General features: G+C 38.5%; 1 protein-coding gene across 1 annotated transcript in view; it reads left to right on the plus strand.

Moving 5' to 3' along the window:
* Positions 1–25,501, plus strand: part of KCNH8 (potassium voltage-gated channel subfamily H member 8) — a 385,054-nt gene that overhangs the window by 160,631 nt on the left and 198,922 nt on the right. Inside the window, exon 3 of the mRNA XM_044252531.1 lies at positions 5,271–5,402. Coding sequence (XP_044108466.1) covers positions 5,271–5,402 — 132 coding nt within the window. The remainder of the gene's footprint in view (positions 1–5,270; positions 5,403–25,501) is intronic.

Genomic DNA, 25,501 nt, shown 5'->3' on the forward strand with positions numbered 1-25,501 from the left:
CCAGTATTTCAGACTTTTTCACTATTTATTATATTTGTTTTGGTGACCACGATTGGCGACCTTTCATATTACTATTTTAATTGTTTTGGAGTACCACCAACATTGCCTGTATAAGACGGCAAACTTAAATCAATAAATGTGTGCGTTCCAACTCCTCCACTACTTGGCCGTTCCCTGTCTCTCGCTCATTCCTTGGGCCCCTCTACTTCCTGAGAAGCAACGACATTGTAATTAGGTCAATTAACAACCCTACTAAGTATTCACATGAAAGGAAGAGCTGCATGTCTCTCACTTTAAGTCAAAAAGCTAGAAATCGTTAAGTTTAGTGAGGAAGGATGTTGGAAGTCAAAATAGGCCAAAAACTAACCCTCTTGTGCCAAACAGCTAAGTTGTGAATGCAAGGAAGTTCAGGAAGAAAATTAAAAGTGCTACTGCCATGAACATGTGAGTGCTAAGAAAGTGAAAGAGACTCATTGCTGATAGGGGGAAAGTCTGAGTGGTCTGGATAGAAGTTCAAACCAATCAAACATTCCCTTAAGCCAATGCCTAATCCAGGGGAAGGTCCTAACTTCCTTCGATTCTGTGAAGGCTGGGAGAAGTGAGGAAGCTGCAGAAGAAAACTTTGCGGACAGCAGAGGTGGGTTCATGAGGTTTAAGGGAAGCAGCCGTCTCCATAACATCAAAGTGCAAGGGGAAGCAGCCAGTGCTGATGTAGAAGCTGCAGCAGGAGACCCAGAAGATCCAGCTAAGATAACTAGTGAAGGAGGCTGTGCTAAGTAACAGACTTTCAGGTAGATAACACAGCCTCCTATTGGAAGAAGATGGCATATAGAATTTTCATAGTTGGAGAAGAGAAGTTAATGTCTGGCTTCAGGGCTTCAAAGGACAGGCTGACTCTCTTTTTAGGGGTTAGTGCAGCTGGTGACTTTAAGTTGAAGCTAATACTCATTGACCATTCCAAGAAAAATCCCAGGGGCCTTAAGAATCATGCTAGATCTACTCCATCTGCTCTATACCATGGAACAACAAAGTCTGGATGATAGCACTTCTGTTTATAATATGATTTACTGAATATTTTAATTTTAAACCCACTGTTGAGACTTATAGAAAAAAGATTCCTTTCAAAGTATTACTGCTCATTAATAATGCAGTTGGTCATCCAAGAGCTCTGATAGAGTTGTACAATAAGATTAAAGTTTTCATGCCTGCTAACATTACATCCGTTCTGCAGCCCATGGATCAAAGAGTAATTTTTTTTTAAGATTTATTTATTTAGGGGCACCTGGGTGGCTCGGTGGGTTAAAGCCTCTGCCTTTGGCTCAGGTCATGATCTCAGGGTCCTGGGAGTGAGCCCCACATCGGGCTCTCTGCTCAGTGGGCAGCCTGCTTCCCTTCCTCTCTCTGCCTACTTGTGATCTCTCTCTGTCAAATAAATAAATGAAATCCTTTAAAAAAAAGATTTATTTATTTATTTGACAGAGATTACAAGTAGGCAGAGAGGCAGGCGGAGGGGGTGGGGAGGAAGCAGACTCCCTGCTGAGCAGAGAGCCCAATGCGGGGCTCAGTCCCAGAAACCAGGGACCATGACCTGAGCTGAAGGCAGAGGCTTTAACCCACTGAGCCACCCAGGTTCCCCTCAAAGAGTAATTTTGATTTTCAGGTCTTCTTACTTAAGAAACACATTTTGGGGGTGCCTGGTTGCCTCAGTTGGTTAAGTCTTCAACTCTTGATTTCTGCTCAGGTCGTGACTGCAGTATTCTGAGATAGAGTCCTGTGTCAGGCTCTGCATTTGGCTAAAATAAGTAAATCTTTGAGGAAAGAAAAAAAAAAAAAGGAAACACATTTTGTAAGGTTGTAGCTGCCATAGATAGTGATTCCTCTGATGCATCTGGGAAAAGTACTTTGAAAACCTGGAAAAAATTCACCATTCTAAATGCCATCAAGAGGGAAGGTCAAAATATCAACGTTAACAGGAGTTTGGAAGAAGTTGATTCCAACCCTCATGAACGACTGGGAAGGTTTCAAGACTTCAGGGGAAAAAGTCACTGTGGATATGGTGGAAATAGCAAGAGAAATAGACTTGGAAATGGAGCCTGAAGATAAGACTGAACTGCTGCAATCTCATGATAAAACTTTAATGGATAAAGAGTTGATTCTTGAGGATGAGCAAAGAAAGTGGTTCTTGAGATGGAAACTTCTGGTGAAGATGCTTTGAAGATTGTTGAAATGACAACAAAGGATTTAGAGTATTACATAAACTTAGTTGATAAAACAGCAGGAAGGTTTGAGAGGATTGACACCAATTTTGAAAGACTCTACTATGGGTAAAATGCTATCAAACAGCACCGCATGCTACAGAGAAATCACTCAAGAAAGGAAGAGTCAATTGATGTGGCGCATCTCATTGCTGTCTTATATTAAGAAATTGCCACTGCCACCCCAGCTTTCAACGACCAACCTCCTTTGATCACTCAGCAGCCATCAACATCAAGGCAAGACCTTCCACTAACAAAAAAGATGACAACTCATTGAGACCTCAGATAATGGTTAGCACTTTTTTTAGGGAAATAAATATTTTTAATTAAGGCATGTACATTGTCTTTTTAGACACAATGCTACTGCACACTTAACAGACTACTGTATAGTGTAAACATAACTTTTATATGCATTGGAAACCAAAAATTGTCATTTAACCCAGAGCACGTGGGTGGCTCAATTGGTTGGGTGGCCAACTCTTGCTTTCTGCTCAGGTTTCCATCTCAGTGTCCTGGGAACAAGCCCCGCCTCAGGCTCTGTGCTCAGTTGGGGAGTCTGCTTCAGGAGCTCGTGCTCTCTCTCTCTCTCTCCTCCTCCCCTTACTGTTTCTCTTTCTCTCTAAAATAAATAGATAAATAAATCTTTTTTTAAAAAGTTTTTTCGCTCACTTTATTATGATATTTACTTCATTGGGGTGGTCTGGAACCATTGGGGTTTACTTTATTGGGGTGGTCTGGAGCCCACAGTATCTCCGAGGTGTGCCTCTATACAGTTTTTTGTCATATGTGCAATAGAAAGGCAGACATCAGCCTAATACATGCCAAATCATTACAAAATTTGAAATTATAGGGACCCTGTTAATGAACTTTTACTGAATTTACAAAATGTCCAAGGTTACACCTCATTGTAACTTAAAAGACAAATCTCAAAGTGATCTTTCGACTTCCCCGGAACATGATGTGAAAGGAATGCTGTGTGATTTGAGATACTGTCTGGTGGGCAGCACTCTCTTGGCTCTCTCTCACCTGACATGCTTTTGCCTCTCTCTAAAATACTTTGGTGCCCCTGTTCAAAGGCTCTGTGGAGACAATAATGATGCTTGACTGAGTGCTCAGATAAAATGGATTTTCAAGAAAATTAATAGCCTCTGTTCTGATTTGGGTGATGTTTTTGCAAGATAATTGACAGAGAGATGCTTTAAAATGTGATCCAAAATATCAGATTCATGCTGTTTTCCACATACCCACTGTTACTATGTCTAGGGTCTGATTGATAGCTTGCCCTGATAGGTCTTTTTGTTCCTACCATAGCACAGCATTATTGAAAACAGCTCCCACCTCGAAACAGTGGCTATAGAAAAAATTAGAATTAAGGGCCATTCTGGGATGATGGGGATAGTAGTGTTTGGCCAGGGATATGGCTCATTTATAAGGTTTCCCCATTAGTCATAGACAATAGAGTTGATTTATTGCCTCATGGTTTTTGAGTTGCTCTTTCTACCAGTGGACTGATGGATATGAGAGTATTGCAATTGAGGGAACCAAGTTAATTGGAGAAGAGAAGTTAATTTGAGTCCTCCATGGTCCTGGGCTAGTTAATGTGGGAGCTATGGTTAGATCTCAGGTCTCCCAGAGCCTGGTGATGGGAGATTGAAATGGCATTGCTGTGGCACGGATATTTAAGAATATGAATGAAAGGAAACCATAGATTTCAATCAGGAGAGCATGGAAGAATCCATGGTGCTGAAGCTGTTAGGAGGATGCCCAGATTTGGGTACCTACTCCATGCGCACTACATATGCTTATTATATGTGTATTCAAGTACACTTTTCAAAAAGTACAACAGCAACTAAAATAAAATGTGATTTTTATGTCAGACAACCCCTATATCAACTCCTTTATTGTGTGCTTAAGTAAGAAAAAAACTGATAGATTACAAGGTTGGATGGGTGCATCTGTTCTTTGGGAAATTGTGAGGCTCCTTGCTCAGGGGGGAGACTGCTTCTCACTCTGCCTGCCACTCTCCCTGCTTGTGCTTCCTTTGTCTCTCTGACAAGCAAATAAATGAAATCCTTAAAAAATATGTTCTTGAAGTAAAACATATATATGGAAAAAGAGACATGCATAAGTGTAGAGTTTGATGGGTTTTCAAAACTTGAACACTCCTGTGTAATTAACATAAAGGTCATAAAGCAAAACTTGACCAGGATCCCAGAACTCCCCAACCTGTGTCCCCTTTGAATCACAATCTCCCAAACCGCCAACGGACTTTTAGCACTGTAGGTAAGTTTTGTCTATTTTGTACTTAACGTAAATGCATTCTCCTCATTTGTGACTGGCTAATTTTGCTCAATATTATGTTAGTGACATTCATCCATCTGATGCCAATTATTGTATAATGCTCATTCACAGTGCTACCTAATGTTTATTGTGGGAATTTATCTTAATACTGCTGTACAGTTTTTAAGGTATATATGTACTAATTTGCGACCAGCCACTAATGTATGAGAGTTCAAGTGACTATGCATTTTCCCCAAAACTTGGTATTTTCCATCTTTTCTTACTTTAGCCATTCTGGTGGGCAATCATTGATTTTTAAATTGACTAAATAAACCTCCAGCAAATTTGTGTGAAACAAAGGTCTTTATTTAGCAACTCGTGCAAGCTGGGGGTGGGGAGGGGCAATGTTTCATAAAGTGGAATGCTTCAACATCAACAAGTTCAAAAAAGAAATACAGTTTAAATTACATAAGCAGAAATATCTCAGCACAGACAAGTGTTTTTGTTTAAAATACAGCCTTATTTTCAAAGAAAGCATTTCATTTGGGAATGGAGAGATATGCATATGGGCCAGACATTTATGGAATCTGAAAACTGACATTTTTAAGATTTTGGAGGGGAGGTGTGGGATAGAGGGAAACAGTAAGGACTTTATTAACTGTGCCACTAATGATTGAGATTTTCATAGAAAAACCATGAGGCAGTGGTTGATTTGTGTTTTTATTACCATTTCAGGGTCTCCATTTTGGTGCCTATTGGATATTGTTCCTATAAAGAATGAGAAAGGAGATGTGGTACTTTTTCTGGCTTCATTCAAAGACATAACAGATACAAAAGTGAAGATTACTCCAGAAGATAAAAAAGAAGGTTGGTACTGTTTTCAGAAAACATTGACAGATGGAGTAACATTTTGAAATTGTGTACTCAAAAACTCTGGGAGGAAAAAAAACTGTCTTTTTAATAACAGCAACTGATAAATATTCATAACCATTAGCAGTCAGTATTTGGTGCCTATTGCAAAATCACAGAGACATTACATGAATTTACATTCTCGTCTTGGTAATAAAGACTCATTTGACGGGAACCAGAAGTTCATATTCCTATGCAAATAGGTTGAGGAAGGAAAATAGTTTACTAGAATATGAAGAGTCACACCACCTTGTTTTATTAGGGAAGAAAATGAGTCGATAGCAATAAGTGAACTTAAAATGATGTGATTGAAAGTGTATCTCTCAGTTTCATCTAAAGTGCAGTAGCTCAAAACTGAGAAGTGAATTTCATGTGCAATATTAAGAATCAAGTTTAGTGGTTACTAGAGTGGACTGTCACAAACAAATGTGTATCTGTATCTTACTGTAAACTACAGTATGATAATTTGTTTTAAGGCACAGAGAGACTTTCTGATGATCTTTAAAGCATTCTAAGACTCTATGTTGCTTTCCTTTTACTTCCTATTTATACTTATGAAGAAATTCCTTGCGATTCATGCAAAGTGACAAAAATTGACACTGATAACATGTTGATATTGTTTCATTTATTTAAACAGGAGTAGAATTAGATACTTTGGTGACCAGAGAAAAAACAATAGTCATTGCAGGGATGTCCTATGTAGTAAATTCTTTATGAGAACAGGCTATTTGACACTTCAACAATCATGTCTTTGTAAAAATGAACTCTTGTACTCCAGCTCTTTTAAAACATGCATGGGAGAGTTTTAAATATATAATGTCTCTTGAAATGACAACATGAAGGGAGAACTATTCCGGTGTGGTGCCTCTACCCCGACTTCCATCACTTAAAATGTTTGCAAATACACAACTCTTTTCCTGTGTGTTTGCATGACTAAATAGTGAGGCATATTTTTACATACATAAGGAAAGAACAGTCTTACAGTTAAAGTTACTTGGATATTAGAGTACGTTAATTCCTGACCAGTGAGAGGAAAGGAAATGTGGGAGTCACTGTGTGCAGTTTTTGTCTTTAGTGGTTTTTGTTTGTTTGTTTTTGATGTTACAGGAATTCAGAAAGTAAGTATGAACTGTATTTGCTCACAGCACTTGTGACACCACATGTGTGAGTTTTCTCCATACCAAGAACCAGTTCTACAACTTTCTGGACACCAGCTGGGGGTCCTATCATCTCATTCAGCTCTGACACCGCTCGGAGTTAGTGTCATTCGTCACAGGTGTATGAGCTCATTCCCACAAGACTGCCCTTACCCCAGACGCCAGTCACAAATACCTAGTGCCCAGGGTTCCCGAACTTTTCTGTTCGACTTGGCTATAAAGTTGCGGGCTCCTCCACATGCCCCTTTTCAGATTTGATTATTTGCTGGAACAGCTCACAGTGCCCAGGGAAACACTTGACTTACATGGTTACAAAGGATACACTCAGCAACAGCATAATGGAAAGGACAGGTAGAGCAAGGCATGGGGGAAGGGATATGGAGCTGCCATGCTCTCTCTGTGTGTGCCAGGCTCCCAGGACCTCAGTCTGTTTACCAACACAGGAGGTCTCCAAAGCCTGCTGTTCAGGCATTTTTATGGAGGTTCACTATGTAAACATGATTGACCACATCATTGACCACTGGTGATTAACTCAGTCTCCAGCCCGTCTCCTCTCCCAGAAGGTTAAGGCTGGGGTGAAAGTTCCAACTGTCTGATTTTGCCTAGGTCTTTCACCGCTGAAGCTATTTAGGGACCTCCCCAGCCACCAGTCATTCATTAGTGTATAAAAGACACTCACCATCTCAGAGATTCCAAGAGTTATAGGGTTGTTTGCCAGGAATAGGAGATAAAGATTATATATATATATATATATATAACTAAAAAGAAATATGTGAGTACTTTTTTTTCTTCAAAGGGAACAATTTAATTGATTGCTTTGAAAATGAGAATTAAGCGTAATGGTTTTTTCAAATTTAACTCATCACCTTTGTCTTAGATCTGTTATGTTTGCAGAAAGGGAGAAATCCCTGTCTTGGAAGACTGAAAATTGATAAAAGGAGCAAAATACACTTACCCATTTGGGGTTTGAAAGAGCTCAACTAAAACACTCCTTTTCTCCACTCCAGTGCTGGTCTAACTCATAAGGAAATAAGAATAAAGCAGATAGGAGACCAGTATATCACCTTTCTTTCTGATGAAACCGATAACAGAGGGTCTGACATTTATCTACAGCAAGTGAGCTTCCCTTTTTTGAGCTCCAAATTTAGGCAAAGCTACCCCTCAGTCACAAACAGATCTATAATGAGGCAAGGCAGAGCTCACCAAGTTAGCATTTCAAGCTCAAGGACCAGAGCAGATCAGGTGTTCCCCAAAGGCAGTTGAGCCTTAAAGAGAAAGGGACTGCCCTGGACATACCAACATGTCCTTCCAAACTCAACCAATTAATTCCTCCTCTTTTCCTGGGATGAAGTGAGTAAAGAAGCAAAGGGAGGCCAAGTGTGATACACTAACAGAACTGCTTGCACATGAAAGACTATACCCACAATTTGGAGGTAGAGGGCATGTATTTGAATACTCTGGAACCAATAACAATTTTACGGATTCAGAGTTCTGTCTTAAAAATGAGTTTTTTACATTTATATTTAAATAAATGATGTTCAGTTATGCTCAGTAATACTCCAATTTATTTAGGGAACATGTATAATCGTGTTCCTTCTTTTACAAAGTTTAAAGCAAAAAATATCAACAAAACACTTTTACCATTAATTATATAATGCAAAATATGGTTTAGGAATTTTGAAATACTTGATAGCAGCTCATAAAATTTTTTATAGCTTTATAACTTTTTCCTCAAATGATTATTACTTTATATAAGATTATGTATTATTTCTACTATGTAATGAACACTTAAGAACATTTTTCATTACTACCTTATTATAAATGTCCCACAAAAATATATCGTATTTTTATAGAAGCAAACTATGTTAAGCCAACATGATTATAAATGATCTTAAAAAAATAAATATCTATTTCTTTTCTTTCTTTCTTTCTTTCTCTCTTTCTTTCTTTCTTATTTCTTTCTTTTTTAACCTGCACTTAATAGAGGAAAAAATACGTTAAAATTCACCCGTTGATGGCATGTCTCGCAGGAAAGGCTCATCTTAGCATATGGTATTTTTAGAACTTCAGGATAAGTATTTGAAAATCATTGAAATGTCACTGTGTAACTGGAACAATATTTGTCTCATAGCACTAGAAAACTCTAAGTGAGCATGTAGCCTGACTCGATCCGATATTGCATCTCATACAGATATATCACTGAAGTTCACTGGGTTGTGGAAGTAAGATTTGTGTTAATTAAATTATTTCCTATCAAGGCTCAGGTGATGGTCCTTAAGGTATAAATTGCGCACTTCTATTTTTAAAAAAATACTTTAATCATTAATGTCTATATTGTTTGGGGTTTTCCTTGAAATGAGAAAAAAACATTTTACAGAAAAGGCTAGCAAGGTGTGGGATACAAGGAACGGCATTGATGGGAGATGAACATGAAACGCAAAGCACTGTTTGTGCGCTCCGTAGCTCGCTCTCAGCTAGGAGATCTGGGGTGTATGGGGCGTGGGGAGAAGTCGAGGAGAGGGAAAGTGAGGGAGGGTGGGGGGCTGCAGCAGAAATCTGGTGATTTTTACTGCCTAATACCCTCCTTTGTTTTGGACACATATTTTACTTCCATTCTAAAAATGTGTGTAAACCACTAACTTCTACATCTATGTCTAAGTGTTACTGAGTGCATAAGGTGGAAACTTGTTCACCTCTTTCACTATTATTAAGAATTATTTTAATGCCACTTAAAAGTAGATTATTAGTGGATTAAGTAATTCAACAAATACTTAGTGAGCCCCACTCTGCCTCCAGATTTGAACTATTGTTTGGGGATGTCAGAATGGAGACTTTGTGCTTTGGATCATCCATACTTCGGCTCAAATCCTGGTTCCACCACGTGCTCGGTAGTAGATCTCAGACTTGCTGCTTATCCTCTCAGAGACTGAGTTTTCTCATCTATAACATGGGGGTAATTGTACATACTGCATTTGTTTCGGTTTGTCAAATGACAAAAATGACACAATTGAGTAACGGGCTTGATGCCCTTTATTCAAGGGCAGACACTCCATGGATTGGGAGTGCCTTACAAGCAGTGGGTCACTGTCTCTGAGGGATATTGGGCAAGAATGAGTTTTCTAGGAAGAAGGGGGACCATGGAAACCGGCTCATGATCAGCAAGGGGGTAGGGGATTTCCTTACGAGGCTTGCAAGGTCCTATGTTTCAGGGTAAGGTAAGCTAACTAAAGTGGATTGGGAGGATTGTGCTTGGAGTATGTTTGGATTCCATGACAGGAATTCCCCTTAAGTGCGGGCTGGCATAGGTGTCAATGTCAGGCCACTGGGTCCCCTTTTGTGAGTCCCAGTATATGAATCAATTTTATCAGGTTTATAAGAAGTAACATATGCAAATCACATAAGACAAGATATAGAATATGCTCGGTTAAAAAATAGTGGTCATGGTTCTATTCTGTTTTATTTTAATAGCTAGCCATTATTCAGTCTCTACTTCATGCTAACAGAAACTTCATTTATTTCTCATTACAACCGTATGAATTAGGTATTATTCCCATTTACCAGTGAATTTAAATAACTTGATAAAACTGACAGTGTAAAAAATATCTTAATAGAACTAAAACTTACATTCATATAATCAGATTCCAGAATGTACATTCTTTTATTGGGTTTTTTTTTTTCTCTCCTCAAGAGCTTATAATCTTATGAAGGACACAGATCCAGTGTTTGTAATTTAGTATATTCAGTGACAGTAGAGTGGTGGAAATGGTAAATTCTTTCTAGAAAAAGGAAAAGGTTAGGGTGGAGCCAGCAAGAATTGGAGCAGAGTCAAAAACTTCATGGGGAAAATACTACTGAAGCAAGTCTTGAAAGATGAGTGGAGTTTGATAGACTGAACGGAGGGACATTAATTTCAGGAGTTGCACTAGCAAATAGTTAACCTTCTTTTGGAAGCAGATTATGAAAGTCAGGGAGTTGAAGTTTATCTCTACAGAGGTAGGCAGACCTTAAGTCCTAAATGTTTTATTACGCCTTTCTCTTTTTTTCAAGTTTTCATTTAAATACCAGTTAGCTTACATTTTATTACATCTTTCTGAGGAGTTTATATGGTGGGGAGCTAGAGCTCACCATTAGAATAAGTAGGCATTGAAAGAGACGAAGGCAAAGGAAGACTGATTCCAAGTTTCTGGCTTGGGGACAGTTATGGGCTGAATTGTGTGCTCCCCAAATCATACGTTGAAGCCTTAAATGCACGACCTCAGCACGTGACTGCATTTGGAGACAGGGCCTTTAAAGAGGTAATGAAGGTGAAACGAAGCTGTGATGGTGGGCCCTAATTCCATCCGGCTGGTGTCCTCACAAGAAGAGGGATTCAGCGCAGGGAGACAGGAGGGGCGGGCATGCACAGACAAAAGGCTGTGTGACCAGGAAGCAAGGGGGCAGCACCTCCTTCTTTTACTCTAAACAGATGTGATTTTATGAAAGGGGCTCTACATTCAAATGACCCATTTTTGAACAACCATTCACATTCACCTTCTTGAAGTCTCTGGGTAAGCCAAGCTGATTTGTTCACTCTCAACTAATACAATGCATCCTCTTTTTTTCCTCCACACCCAGTTCTCCGATCTTCCCACACTTGAATCATCTTTGTCACTCCTAGTCACTAGGAGATTCCTACCTTTTTTCTTTGTCATCAGTTTACCTGAGCCACCTGAGCTCACAGTGGGGGTCCTCCCTGTTTGCTGCTGACTTCATTCATCCGGCTTGTCTTTCTCAAACTGTGAAGGGCCTTAAACTTGGCATCCTGCTTTGTAATCTTTGAATTTCCTGAGTGCCTTGCACAGAATAGTCACAGAGGACACGCTTGCTAATTAATTTTATTAAAGGACCTTCACTTATGGGACAGGGTTCAGCTTCTTTTAGAAGTCCTTTTTCTCTGTACTCAGTTGCATGCGTCTCCGTCTTCCGAACTCCATTTCACAGCAGTTCATTCATTATACTAATCTAGTTTTCCATTCAGACTGGTTGAGTATATAATATGTGTCTTCTTGCTCCCGGCACAGGGCCCAAGGCAGTGAGTTTCACTTCTCATAGGATGCCCATATCTGGTTTGAAATGATGGTTGACACTGAGCTATGCATTATGGACGCACAACATCATCAGTGCTCCCAGACCTGGAGACTGTTATGATTTCTAAAATGTGGGCACTTCAGATTTGTCTTGAGAATTTAGGGGTTGATGTGTGAAGCTCCTCATATTCTCCGCCGGTAATACAAACCGGTATTCAAATGCAATGGCTTTCTTGGTAGCCTCACTTTTGGCGGATGGCAGCAGGTTGGCAGTATTCAGTACACTGACCGAAGTTTTACATTGCTCCTGCCTTTTCCTCTTCCTAAGAGGCTTCGGAAGAAATAATAATAATGACTAGCTGCACCGCACAACTAGATATCAATTACAGTTAGCTGCAAGAACTTGAAACCCTAACAACATCAGCTTAATCAGTAAGGGCTTTCTTTTCTCATATTGCGAGTGGTCTGAGCTGAGTCGCCCGTGTTTGGAATGGTGAGAGCAATACTGGTAGGCGCTCACAGGCTCTTTTTTTGCCTTTCTGCTCTGCTGTCTTTACGTGCTGCTTGTCATTCTCATTCTTCTCATTTTTAAGTTTTATTTATTTAAGTGACCTCTATACCCAGCGTGAGGCTTGAACTCACGACCCCGAGATCAAGAGTTGCATGCCCTTCCGACTGAGCCAGCCTGCACCTCATTCTCATTCTTGTCACCTCGTGGCTGTAAGATGCCTGTTGCACCTTTAGAACTCATTTCTGGTGAGACAGAAAGGATACTGAAAGACAGAGAACAAAGGCTTCTTCTGATGCTTTGCCTTTGTGGGCAGGAAGGAGTGTCCGGGGATTTCCATCAAGATGTCATTGACTATAACTCTTTCACAGGGCCATCTCTAGCTGGAAGAAAGGCTAGGAAATCAAAGTTCTCCAGTCTATTTTTAAAAGTTTTCACACCTTTGGAGTAGAAATAGCCTAAAGAAAAAGTGCTTGGAAGTGGGGTTGGATCAGCCAATCTAGAGTGTCTATCATTTACTGATGATTTTCTATAAGCCAGATTATAGATTCTACTAGGATTCTACTATAGATTCACAAGGATTCTACTAGGATGGAGAAGAGTAAAACAGACAAACAAAAAACAAGAAAAAGGAAAAAAAAAAAGTGAAAGCAAGTGAACTGTCCAAAACCTCAGTGTTTTGAGGAGATGGAGACAGGGTTGAAGCCCACGACGGACTGCCTGGTCTCAGAGCAGGTATCTTTCTATCACACTCTGGGGCATCCTATGAAACAAATGATAGAAATTTGGGAATGAGGTGGACAAAAGGTTGGGCTTGTTGCAGTTCCTTCCCCAAACCCCTTATTGTTATCTAAACAGAAAGCATGGGTGGCTCAGGTCTTGATCCCAGGTTCCTGGGATCCAGTCCTCTCTCAGGCTCCCTACTGGCAGGGAAGCCTGTTTCTCCCTCTCCCATTCCCCCTGCTTGTGTTCCCTCTCTCGCTGTGTCTCTCTGTCAAATAAATAAATAAATAAATAAATAAATACAGAAAGCTCCTGCCCCAATCCTTTTTTTAATCCTTTTTTTTTTTTCTTTTTAAACATATAGTATATTATTTGCCTCAGGGGTACAGGTCTGTGAATCATCAGGTTTACATGTTTCACAGCATTCACCACAGCACATACCCTCCCCAATGTCCATAACCCAACCACCCTATCCCTCTACTGCCCCTCCAGCCCCCAGCATCCCTCAGTTTGTTTCCTGAAACTAAGAGATTCTTATGGTTTGTCTACCTCCCTGGTCCCATCTTGTTTCATTGTTCCCTCCCTTCCCTTCCCCCCACGACCCCTGCCCTGCCTCTCAAATTCCTCATTAGAGAGATCATATGATAATTGTCTTTCTCTAGTTGACTTATTTTGCTCAGTATAAAACCCTCCAGTTCCATCCACATCGTTGCAAATGGCAAGACTTTGTTTCTTTTGATGGCTGCATAGTATTCCTCTGTGTGTGTGTGTGTGTGTGTGTGTGTGTGTGTGTACCACATCTTCTTTACCCATTCACCTGTCCATGGACTTCTAGGTTCTTTCCATAGTTCCTGCCCCAATCCTTTTTACCATTCTCATTTCTTATTTAGAGTCCTTATTATTCAATGTGAGGTCAGAGGACCTGATATGTCAACATCACCCTTTGAGAAATGCAGAATCTTAGGCCCTATAGCACACCCTCAGAATCAGAATCTTCATTTTAATAAGATCCCTGGGGGAGTCCCCTGTGCATCCGAATTTGAGAAGACTTGTGCCAGACACATTACCTAGAAAGGCCTTCTGTGACCACCCTGTCTAAAGGAGCCCATCTCCAGCCACATTGTTACATCAGTTTCTTCGTAATCTTCCTAGCATTGACTGTGATCTGAAACAACCTTTTTCACAGGCTAGTTTCTTTGTAATAGTTCTGTACTCTATTAAAATTTAGTTTTCGGGGCACCCGGGTGGCTCAGTCAGTTAAGCATCTGCCGTTGGCTCAGGTCATGATCCCAGGGTCCTGGGATCAAGTCCTACTTCGGGCTCCTTGCTCAGTGGGAGTCTACTTCTCCCTCTCACTCTCCTTCTGGGCTCTCCCTCCTCCCTCCCTCCCTCTCTCTCTCAAATAAATAAAGAAAATCTTAAGAGAAAAATGTAGTTTTCATCAGGGAACAGGCTCTGCCTCTCTCCTGCATCACATCCCCAACACGTGTAGTGTGAGTGTCTAATACTCAGTAAGTTCTCCAGAAATATTTGAGGGATGGATAGATGAATAAGTGAATGTAGAAATGATGTCCAATTTAGCAAGTTTTATTATTCAGAGAGAGAAAACAACATAGCCTTCTTGCTTTTTCAGAATCATCAGATCATAACTACCAAAGCCGCACATCTCAGGTGTACATTCTGATGAATAGATTTCTTGGCTCTGTTGTGCTTGATTTAAGTCAAAGACAATTTAACTTGTGTTTACCCAAGTCAGTTCCCTCTCAGAATGTGTTCTTACTGCTGGTGTTGAATGGCCCTTTCACTTCAAATAGAATGCTATTGGTTGATTTCCTGTTCTTCTGAGTTTTCTGTTTATCTTTCAGTTTCTGGGAATCGCAATTTGGTCAATATTCTAAGATAACTAAAGGCATTAAAAAAAAGGCATTTTGAAAAAAAAATATGTACATATTCTCCAAAACATTAAGCCATTGATCAGATATTAATTACACCTGAGATGATTTTTGTATACTTTGAATTTCCATTTTCAATGTGGAACATTGTAATAATGTTCCCTTCACTTTCTGAAATATTTTGCCTGCTTTTTTATTTGTTGTTTGTTTGCATAATGGAAGAAACATATGCAAAAATCCTAAGAGAGAGCAGTTGTTTAATGGGAGAACTGTTGTAAAAATTGCCACTTTTTCTGAGGACACTGACTTCTGCCTCCAGGAGATCTATACCAACTCTTTGTCAAAACTGTGGTGAAATAAGAAATGAAGAGCCCAGGCAGATGCTTAAAGTGATTAAAGAAACTTTATCTCTTCTATATTATCTATACTAAAAGAAAAACGTCCTTTGGGTTTTCTATACATTTTCACTATCATCATTTCCTTAAAGGCAAATAGTGAAAGCCAGGATTTATCAACCAAGTTGCCTTTAAAGACCATGGGATAATAAGATGAATGAAATCTTGTGAAAGACTATTGTGGAGACTGAGGCCTAATACACATGGCATGCTTCACAGAGTCATTCCATTTTAAAGAAAAATTTTAAATATTTTTCTGTGGACTGAATTTTTTCTTGGAACTGTCATCCTTGGATAAATCATTATGAAATTAATAACTAATTAGTCTGATTCTTCTAAAAAGTATTATAGTTTTATTACTTCAAGAATAGAGACATGATTTTAACCATTTTGGGAGATGAATTTAACATTAAAACCCTTTTGCAATTGAATGACCAACTAATTGAGACTCTAGACAAATGGATATTAAGAAGATTAACGAATTCAGGCTGAGAATTTTAAAAAGTCATATAACTTGACTTTCTCTGGCTGGATATATGCATTCTTAGTGATATTCTCTATATCCAACAGAATTTACCTGGTCATTTGTATTAGGGAATGTTCCCAATTCAGGGATTATAGTTGTCATACTACTGTCATGAATGATATAGTACAATTACTTTGGACAAGCTGGAAGCCATAGGACAGAAAGATCTGCAAGTCTCTGTGTCTCTGGCCTCAGCCTCTATGGAGAGGCCTACTTGGGACAGGCAGGATATTGTGGGTTTGCGCTGCAGAGGGTGGTGGTGTGGGAGTGGTTTCCCCTTTTGCATTTTGTTTTATATGGGTTAGTATGGTGATGGCTTTGCCAATGTGAGAAAAACAGACTGTTGAGAGCCAAGAGCTTTGGTGCCAGCCTTTCAGAGAAGTGGTGGGAAACATGGAGTACCCTGAGGAGGAGGGCCTGGGTCCCTAAATTTCAGGGGATTTGAGTTTAGCTTCTGCCTCTTACATCAGTAAAAATCAGCAGTCCATCTCAGCTAGCTTGTTTGCAGATAAGGAGAATGTCTGGGAACCCCACTGAGCAATCCTGCTTGTCTCCACAATGGGCTTCCCCCAAATTCCATGGGGCTTTGAGTGTATTTGTTTGACACATTTTGTGGGGAATGATTTGGCTCAGGGAGGACATAGACATTTCACTAGATAAATGTCTACTGAAATGTTCACCTAATTGCTTCAATTTCTTGAAATTATATGGTAACTCAATTTTATTTAATCTACTTTAAAAATACATCTTTCAGTTCTTGAGAAAAATATGTACAGACTCAATGTGGAGAATCAAATTTTTTGCCTAAGTATTAGCATTTCATAGCAAACATTCATATTAATGTTGATGCAAGATGGGAGGTGAGATGAATATTTACTAGCTAGAAAGCTGCTAAAATGACTGATTATATTGAGGAGAAACTTCGAAGTTACAAATGGTGCTTATGAGCTCATTGGTCTGTGCTTTTGTTTCTTTATTGTGTTCCTTTTCCCCTCCTAGACTCTGAGCTGTGTGAAGGCAGAGGCCATGTCTGATTCACTTTTGAGTGAATTTAACCAGAATGGAGGTTAAGGTGGGCACATGAAAAACTAAACTAAATGGCCTTGAGTGATGAACTTGTGGCTATTTGGAATCAGTTTAGAATGACTTCTTAAAATTTATTTATTGAAAGAGAGTCTCTGAGCTAGGGAAAGTCCAGAAATAATCTAAGGTTTAGTAGGCAAATGGGGGTTTTTAAACATTTGGGAGGTCATAGGTAGCAAGGTAAAATAAAGTAGCAAAAGAGGCAGAGATAACAAAAGTAATGAAAAGGAAAATAGCAGCTTCTAATGGTCGATGAAGAAAATCGGTGATCATTTATAAAAAGGACAAAATGGGATATTCCAGATATATCTGACACAAAATGTATTATTTATTAATATGACCCAAGTGACAAGATTAGTAAATAGGCCTACTAGGTGGAACATGAAAGCACGCACATTATCGCACAGTATGAGAGACACATCCGTGGGGGGTTGATCTCTCCAGAAAGTGGTTTAGAGGAATGTGATCACTAAGAAAGGTACTCGGGAGCATCCAAAGGAAGGTGTGATACCCAGCAGAGAAGGGCAGGATACAGCAAAGCTGAGTCACATTGGAGCACGGTATTAAGAAGTAACCATTAGAATGGCTAAATGTCATGATTTTGGTTGACTTCTCAAGTACCTGCTCGCTCCTGTGTTGAGGGTGCCATAGTGTGAGCTGAGATGAGTCATTAAGTGATGGAGCCCAAATGGGACTCCAGCTGTATTTCACCTTGCAATAGAATTTCAGCAAAACCCGAATGATAGATTAATGAAATTACAAGGTTAACAGATTATTTAACAACTTATTTATATATATTACATAATAAGGACAGAAAAACAAACCATACCATGAGCTCATGACTTTTTGAATAAATAGTCTATCTTTGTATTGGAAAGGGAGGTTTGTTAAATTAAGGTTAAAATGAAAATTACTCCTAATAATGTTCTGTCGTTACCTTCTGTGAAGGAATAAGATAAGCCCAAAGCTGATCTCCTGAGGATAAGGTGCTCTGGAAAACTGACTTGCAATGGTCTTGTAACTGTAAAGTCCCTGGGGAAATGCTGGCTACCAGTGAGTAGGAAAGGACTATAGGGTATCCAAAAATTCTCACACAACTATAACAAAAAACAAAAACAAAACAACAACCAAAAAAAAAAAAAACCCACAAAAAAACCAGGAACATGGTGAATGAAGGGAGTTTCTCAAAGGCTTGACAGAATCTCCTCCTCAATTAGATCAGGTCATGGCAGCAATGGGGCAACATGAGAACCTGAAATTCAAGAATGCTTATCGATATGCACAGAAGTACTGCTTCCTGGTCGTTTTACTTTGTGCTATCATTTCTAGATTTGTGGGTAGTTGTATCCATTACTTACATTAAGAAAGGCATGTATTTGCTGGTGGCTTTTCATAGTGACTGTTGCTCTTGTGCAATCACACAAGGTTAGAATCAAAAGAGAAACTCTTAATCTGTGAGGATAACAAATGATAGTGATGAGAAGAAAAATCAAATGAATCAGATTATCTGGATAGGGGTGGCAAATAAGAGCTACTGTTTGACCTAATGTTGTGGTTGGTAATAACTACCCAGAATTTTATGTTGAAAAGCCTGTTTAGGTGGCGTCTTGTCTCACAGGGGAAAGATGCTAGAATCAATTATTGAACTCTGTCAAGGCCATAGTGAATAGGAGAACAGAAGGTGGTAGTCATAAGCAAGCTAGAGATTTTCCACACCTGCTGTTGAGGAAGGAGTTATCATTTTTATAATAAGTAGAAAATTAAAAACCTCAACTTTCTCTTGTGGGTTAAATCATTGATACAAAACAGTATATCTTTCACATATTTTTGAGATGAAAACAATCCATCCATTGTGTTATATAGTTGAATTCCTATGATTATAAAAACAATAAATTGTAAACTTAGGAAGAATTGATGAACTAGAGAGAAATCCTAATACAGAATACCCAAAATTGCTGCATTAAAGAAAGAAATTTACAATATGGCTGTGCTGGTGGTTACAGTAAGGGAAAGAATTAGATTTGAGAAGCAAAAGGAAAAGGTGGTATGTTGGAGTTGTGAGAGAAAAGAGACAAAGCCGAGATCCTGAGCGGAGTGAGAGATCAGATTGCAGACAGCAGCATAAATCTAGAACAACCAAAAGATGGCATTGAGAATGTCACATGTGGTAGGGGGTGACAGACCCCACAGGAGAAGACTGGTTTACTGAAACCTTGGATCTGGGTAAAGCATGAAAAAAGAAAAGAACATCTTTTATAAATAAATTCCTGAACACAGTGTCACACTTACTTAGATTTGAGACTGAATTTGTAATATCTGCTGGATATTGAGTAAACCTAGTTGAAAATTTTATTCAAAGTAATTGTGGTCCATGGGGTTACCAGGCACACAAATCTTCTCCAGTTGGGTATTTCTAATTGCAGTTCTAAAAGAATCCTCAGAGACAAAGTTCCAAGGAACATGAGCCTACAGTGAAAACTCATCATGAACATGAGTCATCAGTAAAATAAGAAATCACAAAATTGAGTCTTCAAGCCTGTAGATATTGAAATTATTAGATAAGAATTTAAATACGCTCAATTTATTTAAAGAAAATCCAAGAGTACTATAAAATATGATGGAGGGACAAAGACTATCAAAATAACACACGTATTTGAAGAAACAAATAGAACTTTTGTAAATGATAAAGATAATTATTAAAAATAAACTCAATGAATAGGATGGCCAGCCGGTTAGTCACAGAATAAGAAAGAAATCAGTGCATCAGAAGAGGAAAAAAATCCAAGGTATACAACATATTATAAATGAAAAAAAAAGTCAAGAGAAATAGTGGCTAGAGTAAAAAGACCTAAAATATGTGGACCTTTAGAAAGCAAGAAGAGAACAGTGGATAACAAACTATTAAGGATTTTTCTAAATTAATGCAATTCAATATTCAGATTTAGGAAGCCCAACAAATCTGAACAGAATAAATATAAAGAAATCAAACCAAGAAATGTCACCGTGAAACTAAATACTAGATGCAAAGAGAAGATCTTAAAAGCAGGCCTAGAGAAATGACTTTATCTGCAAATGGAAGCCAATCTGACTGGCAACTCTCCTTTCAACACAATAAAAGCCTGAAGAGAATTCACCACTGTTTTCAAACTGTTGATAAGAATCAGTGCCAACCTAGAATGTTTTATCCACTTGAACTCTTGAAAAAATGGAGATAACAGAATAGCTAAAAATATAGATCATTCGCTAACAACAAAACTTTCCCATAAAAACTTTAGTGTTAGAAATGAACAAGAGGAAATGACAGCAGATACAGAAGAGATTAAGGAGGTAATATAATTTTTAAAAAACTTCATGCCAATAATTTTTCAAAATTAGATGAAATGGAAATTTGTAGAAACACTTGTAAAAATTGACTCAAGAAGAGAAAATAAATTTTAATTATCTTGAATTAAACATATCAAATCACTTGCTTAAATATTTTCCCTATAAATATTAAACTCAAATGATTTTATGGATGAGTATTCCCAAACATTTAACAAACACATAAACTTAATCTTCAACAAATTCTTTCAGGGGATAGAAAATTTCTATCATCTTAGCACTAAAAGCAGCTAAGGACAGATTGCAAAGCTTGGGAAAGACAATGACAAGCCAATCTTACCATAAATGTAGATGCAAAGATTCTAAATTAAAACAAACTGAATCCAACAATGAAAAAAAAAAAGCAATAATACATTCTGAACAAGTTGAATTTATCACAGCAAAGGAAGTTTCAACATTAGAAAGCCTATTAATAAATCTACCTTATTAAGTGATTAAAGGAGACAATATGGTCAGGAGTTCCACCACAGTACACATTAAAGATATTTTTGTAGAGTTCATGGCAGAAGTACAAATAAGGGAATCGTCTGCTTTTTGAGCAAAGTTATGTCTACCAAAACATTAAAAAAATAGCCAATATAATAACTAATTGAAACCCCAAAAGTATTTCCTCCAAAAATCAGGATCAAGATAAATAAACACATTGTTGCAACCATTTCTGTTTAACAATATGCAAGCAACTCTGACTAGTGGCATAAGAAGGGAAAAATAAAAGTAAAGATTGTTATAAAAGTAACAAAATCGTCATATTTTCAAATGATATAATTGCTTACACAAAAAGCCCAAAACAATCTACAGAGAAATTACTGATATTTATTAATGAATTTAACAAAATTGACAATTCCAAGAAAATATTCAAAAATATTCAGTCAATTACATTTCTGTTAATGAGCAATAAACTGTAAATAAATGTAACTTTAAAAATTCTATATGTTATAGTAAACAAAAAAGATTGTTAGCAAAAAATATGCCTGAACCTAGGAAGAAAATTTTGTTCTTATTGAAAGATATTAAAGAATATCTAAATAAATATCTAAAAATGTTCAGTAAAATATTTACGTATTAAAATCAAATTTTAATATCACAAAAACATCAGCTAACCCATAATGGATGGATAGATCCAATGAAATTCCAGTGAAAATCCTGCATCTCAACAAGATTTTTTTTCTTTTCATTTTTCTTGTTTGTTATTTTTTATGGAATCCAGCAAGGTGACTTTACAATTTGTATGAAATAACAGAATTGCAAAAATAGCTGACAGTTCTGACAATGATGACCCAAATAGGGAAGCGCATATCAGTATTTATAGTGAACTTATTGTATAATACAGTGTTGTAGACAAGCATATCAATTAAAAAATGAACCAATAGCAGAATAGGGGGTCCAGAACCATACATGTACATATGTGAAAACCTGATACATGACAGAGCTTACATTGTATGCTAATGTTGAAAATGTGGGCTATTTAATAAAATGAACCTGGAAATATTAAACATCCATTTATAAATAAAATATTTGGGTTCCTATCTCACATGATAGACAGAAATCAATTCAAAGAGATTTAAGCAAATTTTTTTTAAAGAAAGAAATATAGGTAAATCATCTCTACTGACTCTGCTGTAGTGAAGGTTTTCTTAAACTTGATACTAAAAATATAACATATTTGATGACATTAGACTTGGAACTCTTATTTATTAAAAAGACAATGCAGTAAGAACAAAAAGGTGAATGATCACTAAGTGGACAAATGCCAGTGGGAAAACTTAATGGTGGAATAGCTAGACCTGGAAACCACCTGGGTACGTGATACAAGGGTCATTTATCTAAAAGATAGAAGAAGTTAGATCACTCGAGAACTTGGCAGAGGACTTGAATTATTTTCATATATATATATATATATATATATATATATGATTTTATTTATTTATTTGACAGACAGAGATCACAAGTAGGCAGAGAGGCAGGCATAGAGAGAGAGAGAGAGAGGGAAGCAGGCTCCCTGCTGAGCAGAGAGCCCGATGCGGGGCTCGATCCCAGGACCCTGAGATCATGACCTGAGCAGAAGGCAGAGGCTTTAACCCACTGAGCCACCCAGGAGCCCCTTGAATTATTTCCTAATGACAGAATATGATGAAAGCTTCCATGAATGCTGCAACAGGGTCTCACCAGTGGGCACAGATGCAGATAAAAAGGCTACCAGTGATTAATACATCAGATATTCGAGAAGCTCAGTTGTGTCTCTCAAGCCAGTCCTCCACACATGAGAGAAGAGCACTTCTCCATATAATCCGAGTGTGTGCAGAGGTCCCCCTCACTTAGGGAAGTAGCAATCTTTCTCTTCATGTAATCCATTTTACAATTTGACTTAGACAACTGTGGAGCATAGCATCCTCAGACTGAACGCAGTCCTCTCTTACCATTCTTGGCTCCCCTGGGCTAACACAGCTTTAGTCAAAGGACTTTTTTGCACTTTGTATTGCCAGACAGTAACAAGGGCCTGTTATTCAGGTATCTTTGGGAGGCAGAGATGTACGATTGGTATACAATGTAAGTTCTGCCATAGGTCTATAGACCAATTATAGGTCCATCTTTCAAAAGTCTGGAGAAGATACTTGCAATCCCCTAAAAACAGGTTAATAATTAGTATCAAGAATATGTAAGGAAGGGGTGCCTGGGTGGCTCAGTGGGTTGGGCCTCTGCCTTCAGCTCAGGTCATGATCTCAGGGTCCTGGGATCGAGCCCCACATCAGGCTCTCTGCTCAGTGGGGAGTCTGCTTCCCTTCCTCTCTCTCTGCCTGCCTCTCTGCCTATGTGTGATCTCTGTCTGTCAAATAAATAAATAAAAATCTTTAAAAAAAAAAAAAAAGAATAAGTAAGTAAGTGTGCCTGGGTCGCTCAGTCGTTTAAGCGTCTGTTTCAGGTCATGATCTTGGGGTCCTGGGATAAAGACCCCAGGTGAGGCTCCCCACTCAGTGGGGTATATATTTGTCTCTTTCCCTCTGTCCCTCCCCCAACTCATGTGCTCTCTCTCTCTCTCTCAAATAAATAAACAAAATCTTTTTTAAAAAGCTTATGTAAGGAATTCCTACAAATAAAAATACAACTCAATATAAAAAAATGTCAATAGACATACGTCAAAGGATATGAAACATGAATTGGTCATAAACACATCAAAAGACTCAACCCAATTACTAATCAGGAAAGTTCAAATTAAAATCAAAGAGATAGACTTTCAAACCTACCCTATTGGCAAAAATGAGCACAGGACACAACTGGCTGTTTTACTTATTGGATTCTAATTAAGCCATTAAAAAAAAAAAAAAGAATGAAATCTTGCCATTTGCGAGAATGTGAATGGAGCTAGAGTGTATTGTGCTAACTGGAATAAATCAGTCAAAGAAAGAAATACGTGATTTCATTCATATGTAGAATTTAACAACAAAACAAACAAGCAAGGGATATTGAAAAACAAAGCCAAAGTTGGTGGCATCACAATTCCGGACTTCAAGCTTTATTACAAAGCTGTCGTCATCAAGACAGCATGGTACTGGCACAAAAACAGACACATAGACCAATGGAACAGAATAGAGAGCCCAGAAATAGACCCTCAACTCTATGGTCAACTAATCTTCGACAAAGCAGGAAAGAATGTCCAATGGAAAAAAGACAGCCTCTTCAATAAATGGTGTTGGGAAAATTGGACAGCCACGTGCAGAAAAATGAAATTGGACCATTTCCTTACACCACACACAAAAATAGATTCAAAATGGATTAAGGACCTCAATGTGAGAAAGGAATCCATCAAAATCCTTGAGGAGAACACAGGCAGCAACCTCTTCGACCTCAGCCGCAGCAACATCTTCCTAGGAACATCGGCAAAGGAAAGGGAAGCAAGGGCAAAAATGAACTTTTGGGATTTCATCAAAATCAAAAGCTTTTGCACAGCAAAGGAAACAGTTAACAAAACCAAAAGACAACTGACAGAATGGGAGAAGATATTTGCAAACGACATATCAGATAAAGGACTAGTGTCCAAAATCTATAAAGAACTTAACAAACTCAACACCCAAAGAACAAATAATCCAATCAAGAAATGGGCAGAGGACATGAACAGACGTTTCTGCAAAGAAGACATCCAGATGGCCAACAGACACATGAAAAAGTGCTCCATATCACTCGGCATCAGGGAAATACAAATCAAAACCACAATGAGATATCACCTCACACCAGTCAGAATGGCTAAAATCAACAAGTCAGGAAATGACAGATGCTGGCGAGCATGCGGAGAAAGGGGAACCCTCCTACACTGTTGGTGGGAATGTAAGCTGGTGCAACCACTCTGGAAAACAGCATGGAGGTTCCTCAAAATGTTGAAAATAGAACTGCCCTATGACCCAGCAATTGCAGTACTGGGTATTTACCCTAAAGATACAAACGTAGTGATCCAAAGGGGCACGTGCACCCGAATGTTTATAGCAGCAATGTCCACAATAGCCAAACTATGGAAAGAACCTAGATGTCCATCAACAGATGACTGGATCAAGAAGAAGTGGTATATATACACAATGGAATACTATGCAGCCATCAAAAGAAACGAAATCTTGCCATTTGCGACAACATGGATGGAACTAGAGCATATCATGCTTAGCGAAATAAGTCAAGCGGAGAAAGACAACTATCATATGATCTCCCTGATATGAGGGAGTGGTGATGCAACATGGGGGCCTAAGTGGGTAGGAGAAGAATCCATGAAACAAGATGGGATAGGGAGGGAGACAAACCATAAGTGACTCTTAATCTCATGAAACAAACTGTGGGTTGCTGGGGGGAGGGGGGTTGGGAGAAGGGGGGTAGGGTTATGGACATTGGGGAGGGTATGTGCTTTTGGGTAAATTGGAAGGGGAGATGAACCATGAGAGACTATGGACTCTGAAAACAATCTGAGGGGTTTGAAGTGGCGGGGGGGTGGGAGGTTGGGGTACCAGGTGGTGGGTATTATAGAGGGCACGGCTTGCATGGAGCACTGGGTGTGGTGAAAAAATAATGAATACTGTTTTTCTGAAAATAAATAAATTGGAAAAAAAAAACAAGCAAAGGGGAAAAAAGGAGAGAGGAAAATCGAAATACAGACTCTCAACTATAGAGAACAAACTGATGGTTACTAGAGGGAGGCGGGTAGAGGGTGGGTGAAACAGGTGATGGGGATTAAGGCAGGTACTTGTGATGAGCACCAGGTTTGTATAGAATTGTTGAATCACTGTATTGTACATCTGAAACTAATATTATATGTATGGTAACTAACTGGAATTTATATAAAAAGACTCAT

Source organism: Neovison vison, chromosome 6 (assembly GCF_020171115.1).
Source record: "Neovison vison isolate M4711 chromosome 6, ASM_NN_V1, whole genome shotgun sequence".
NCBI lineage: Eukaryota > Metazoa > Chordata > Mammalia > Carnivora > Mustelidae > Neogale > Neogale vison.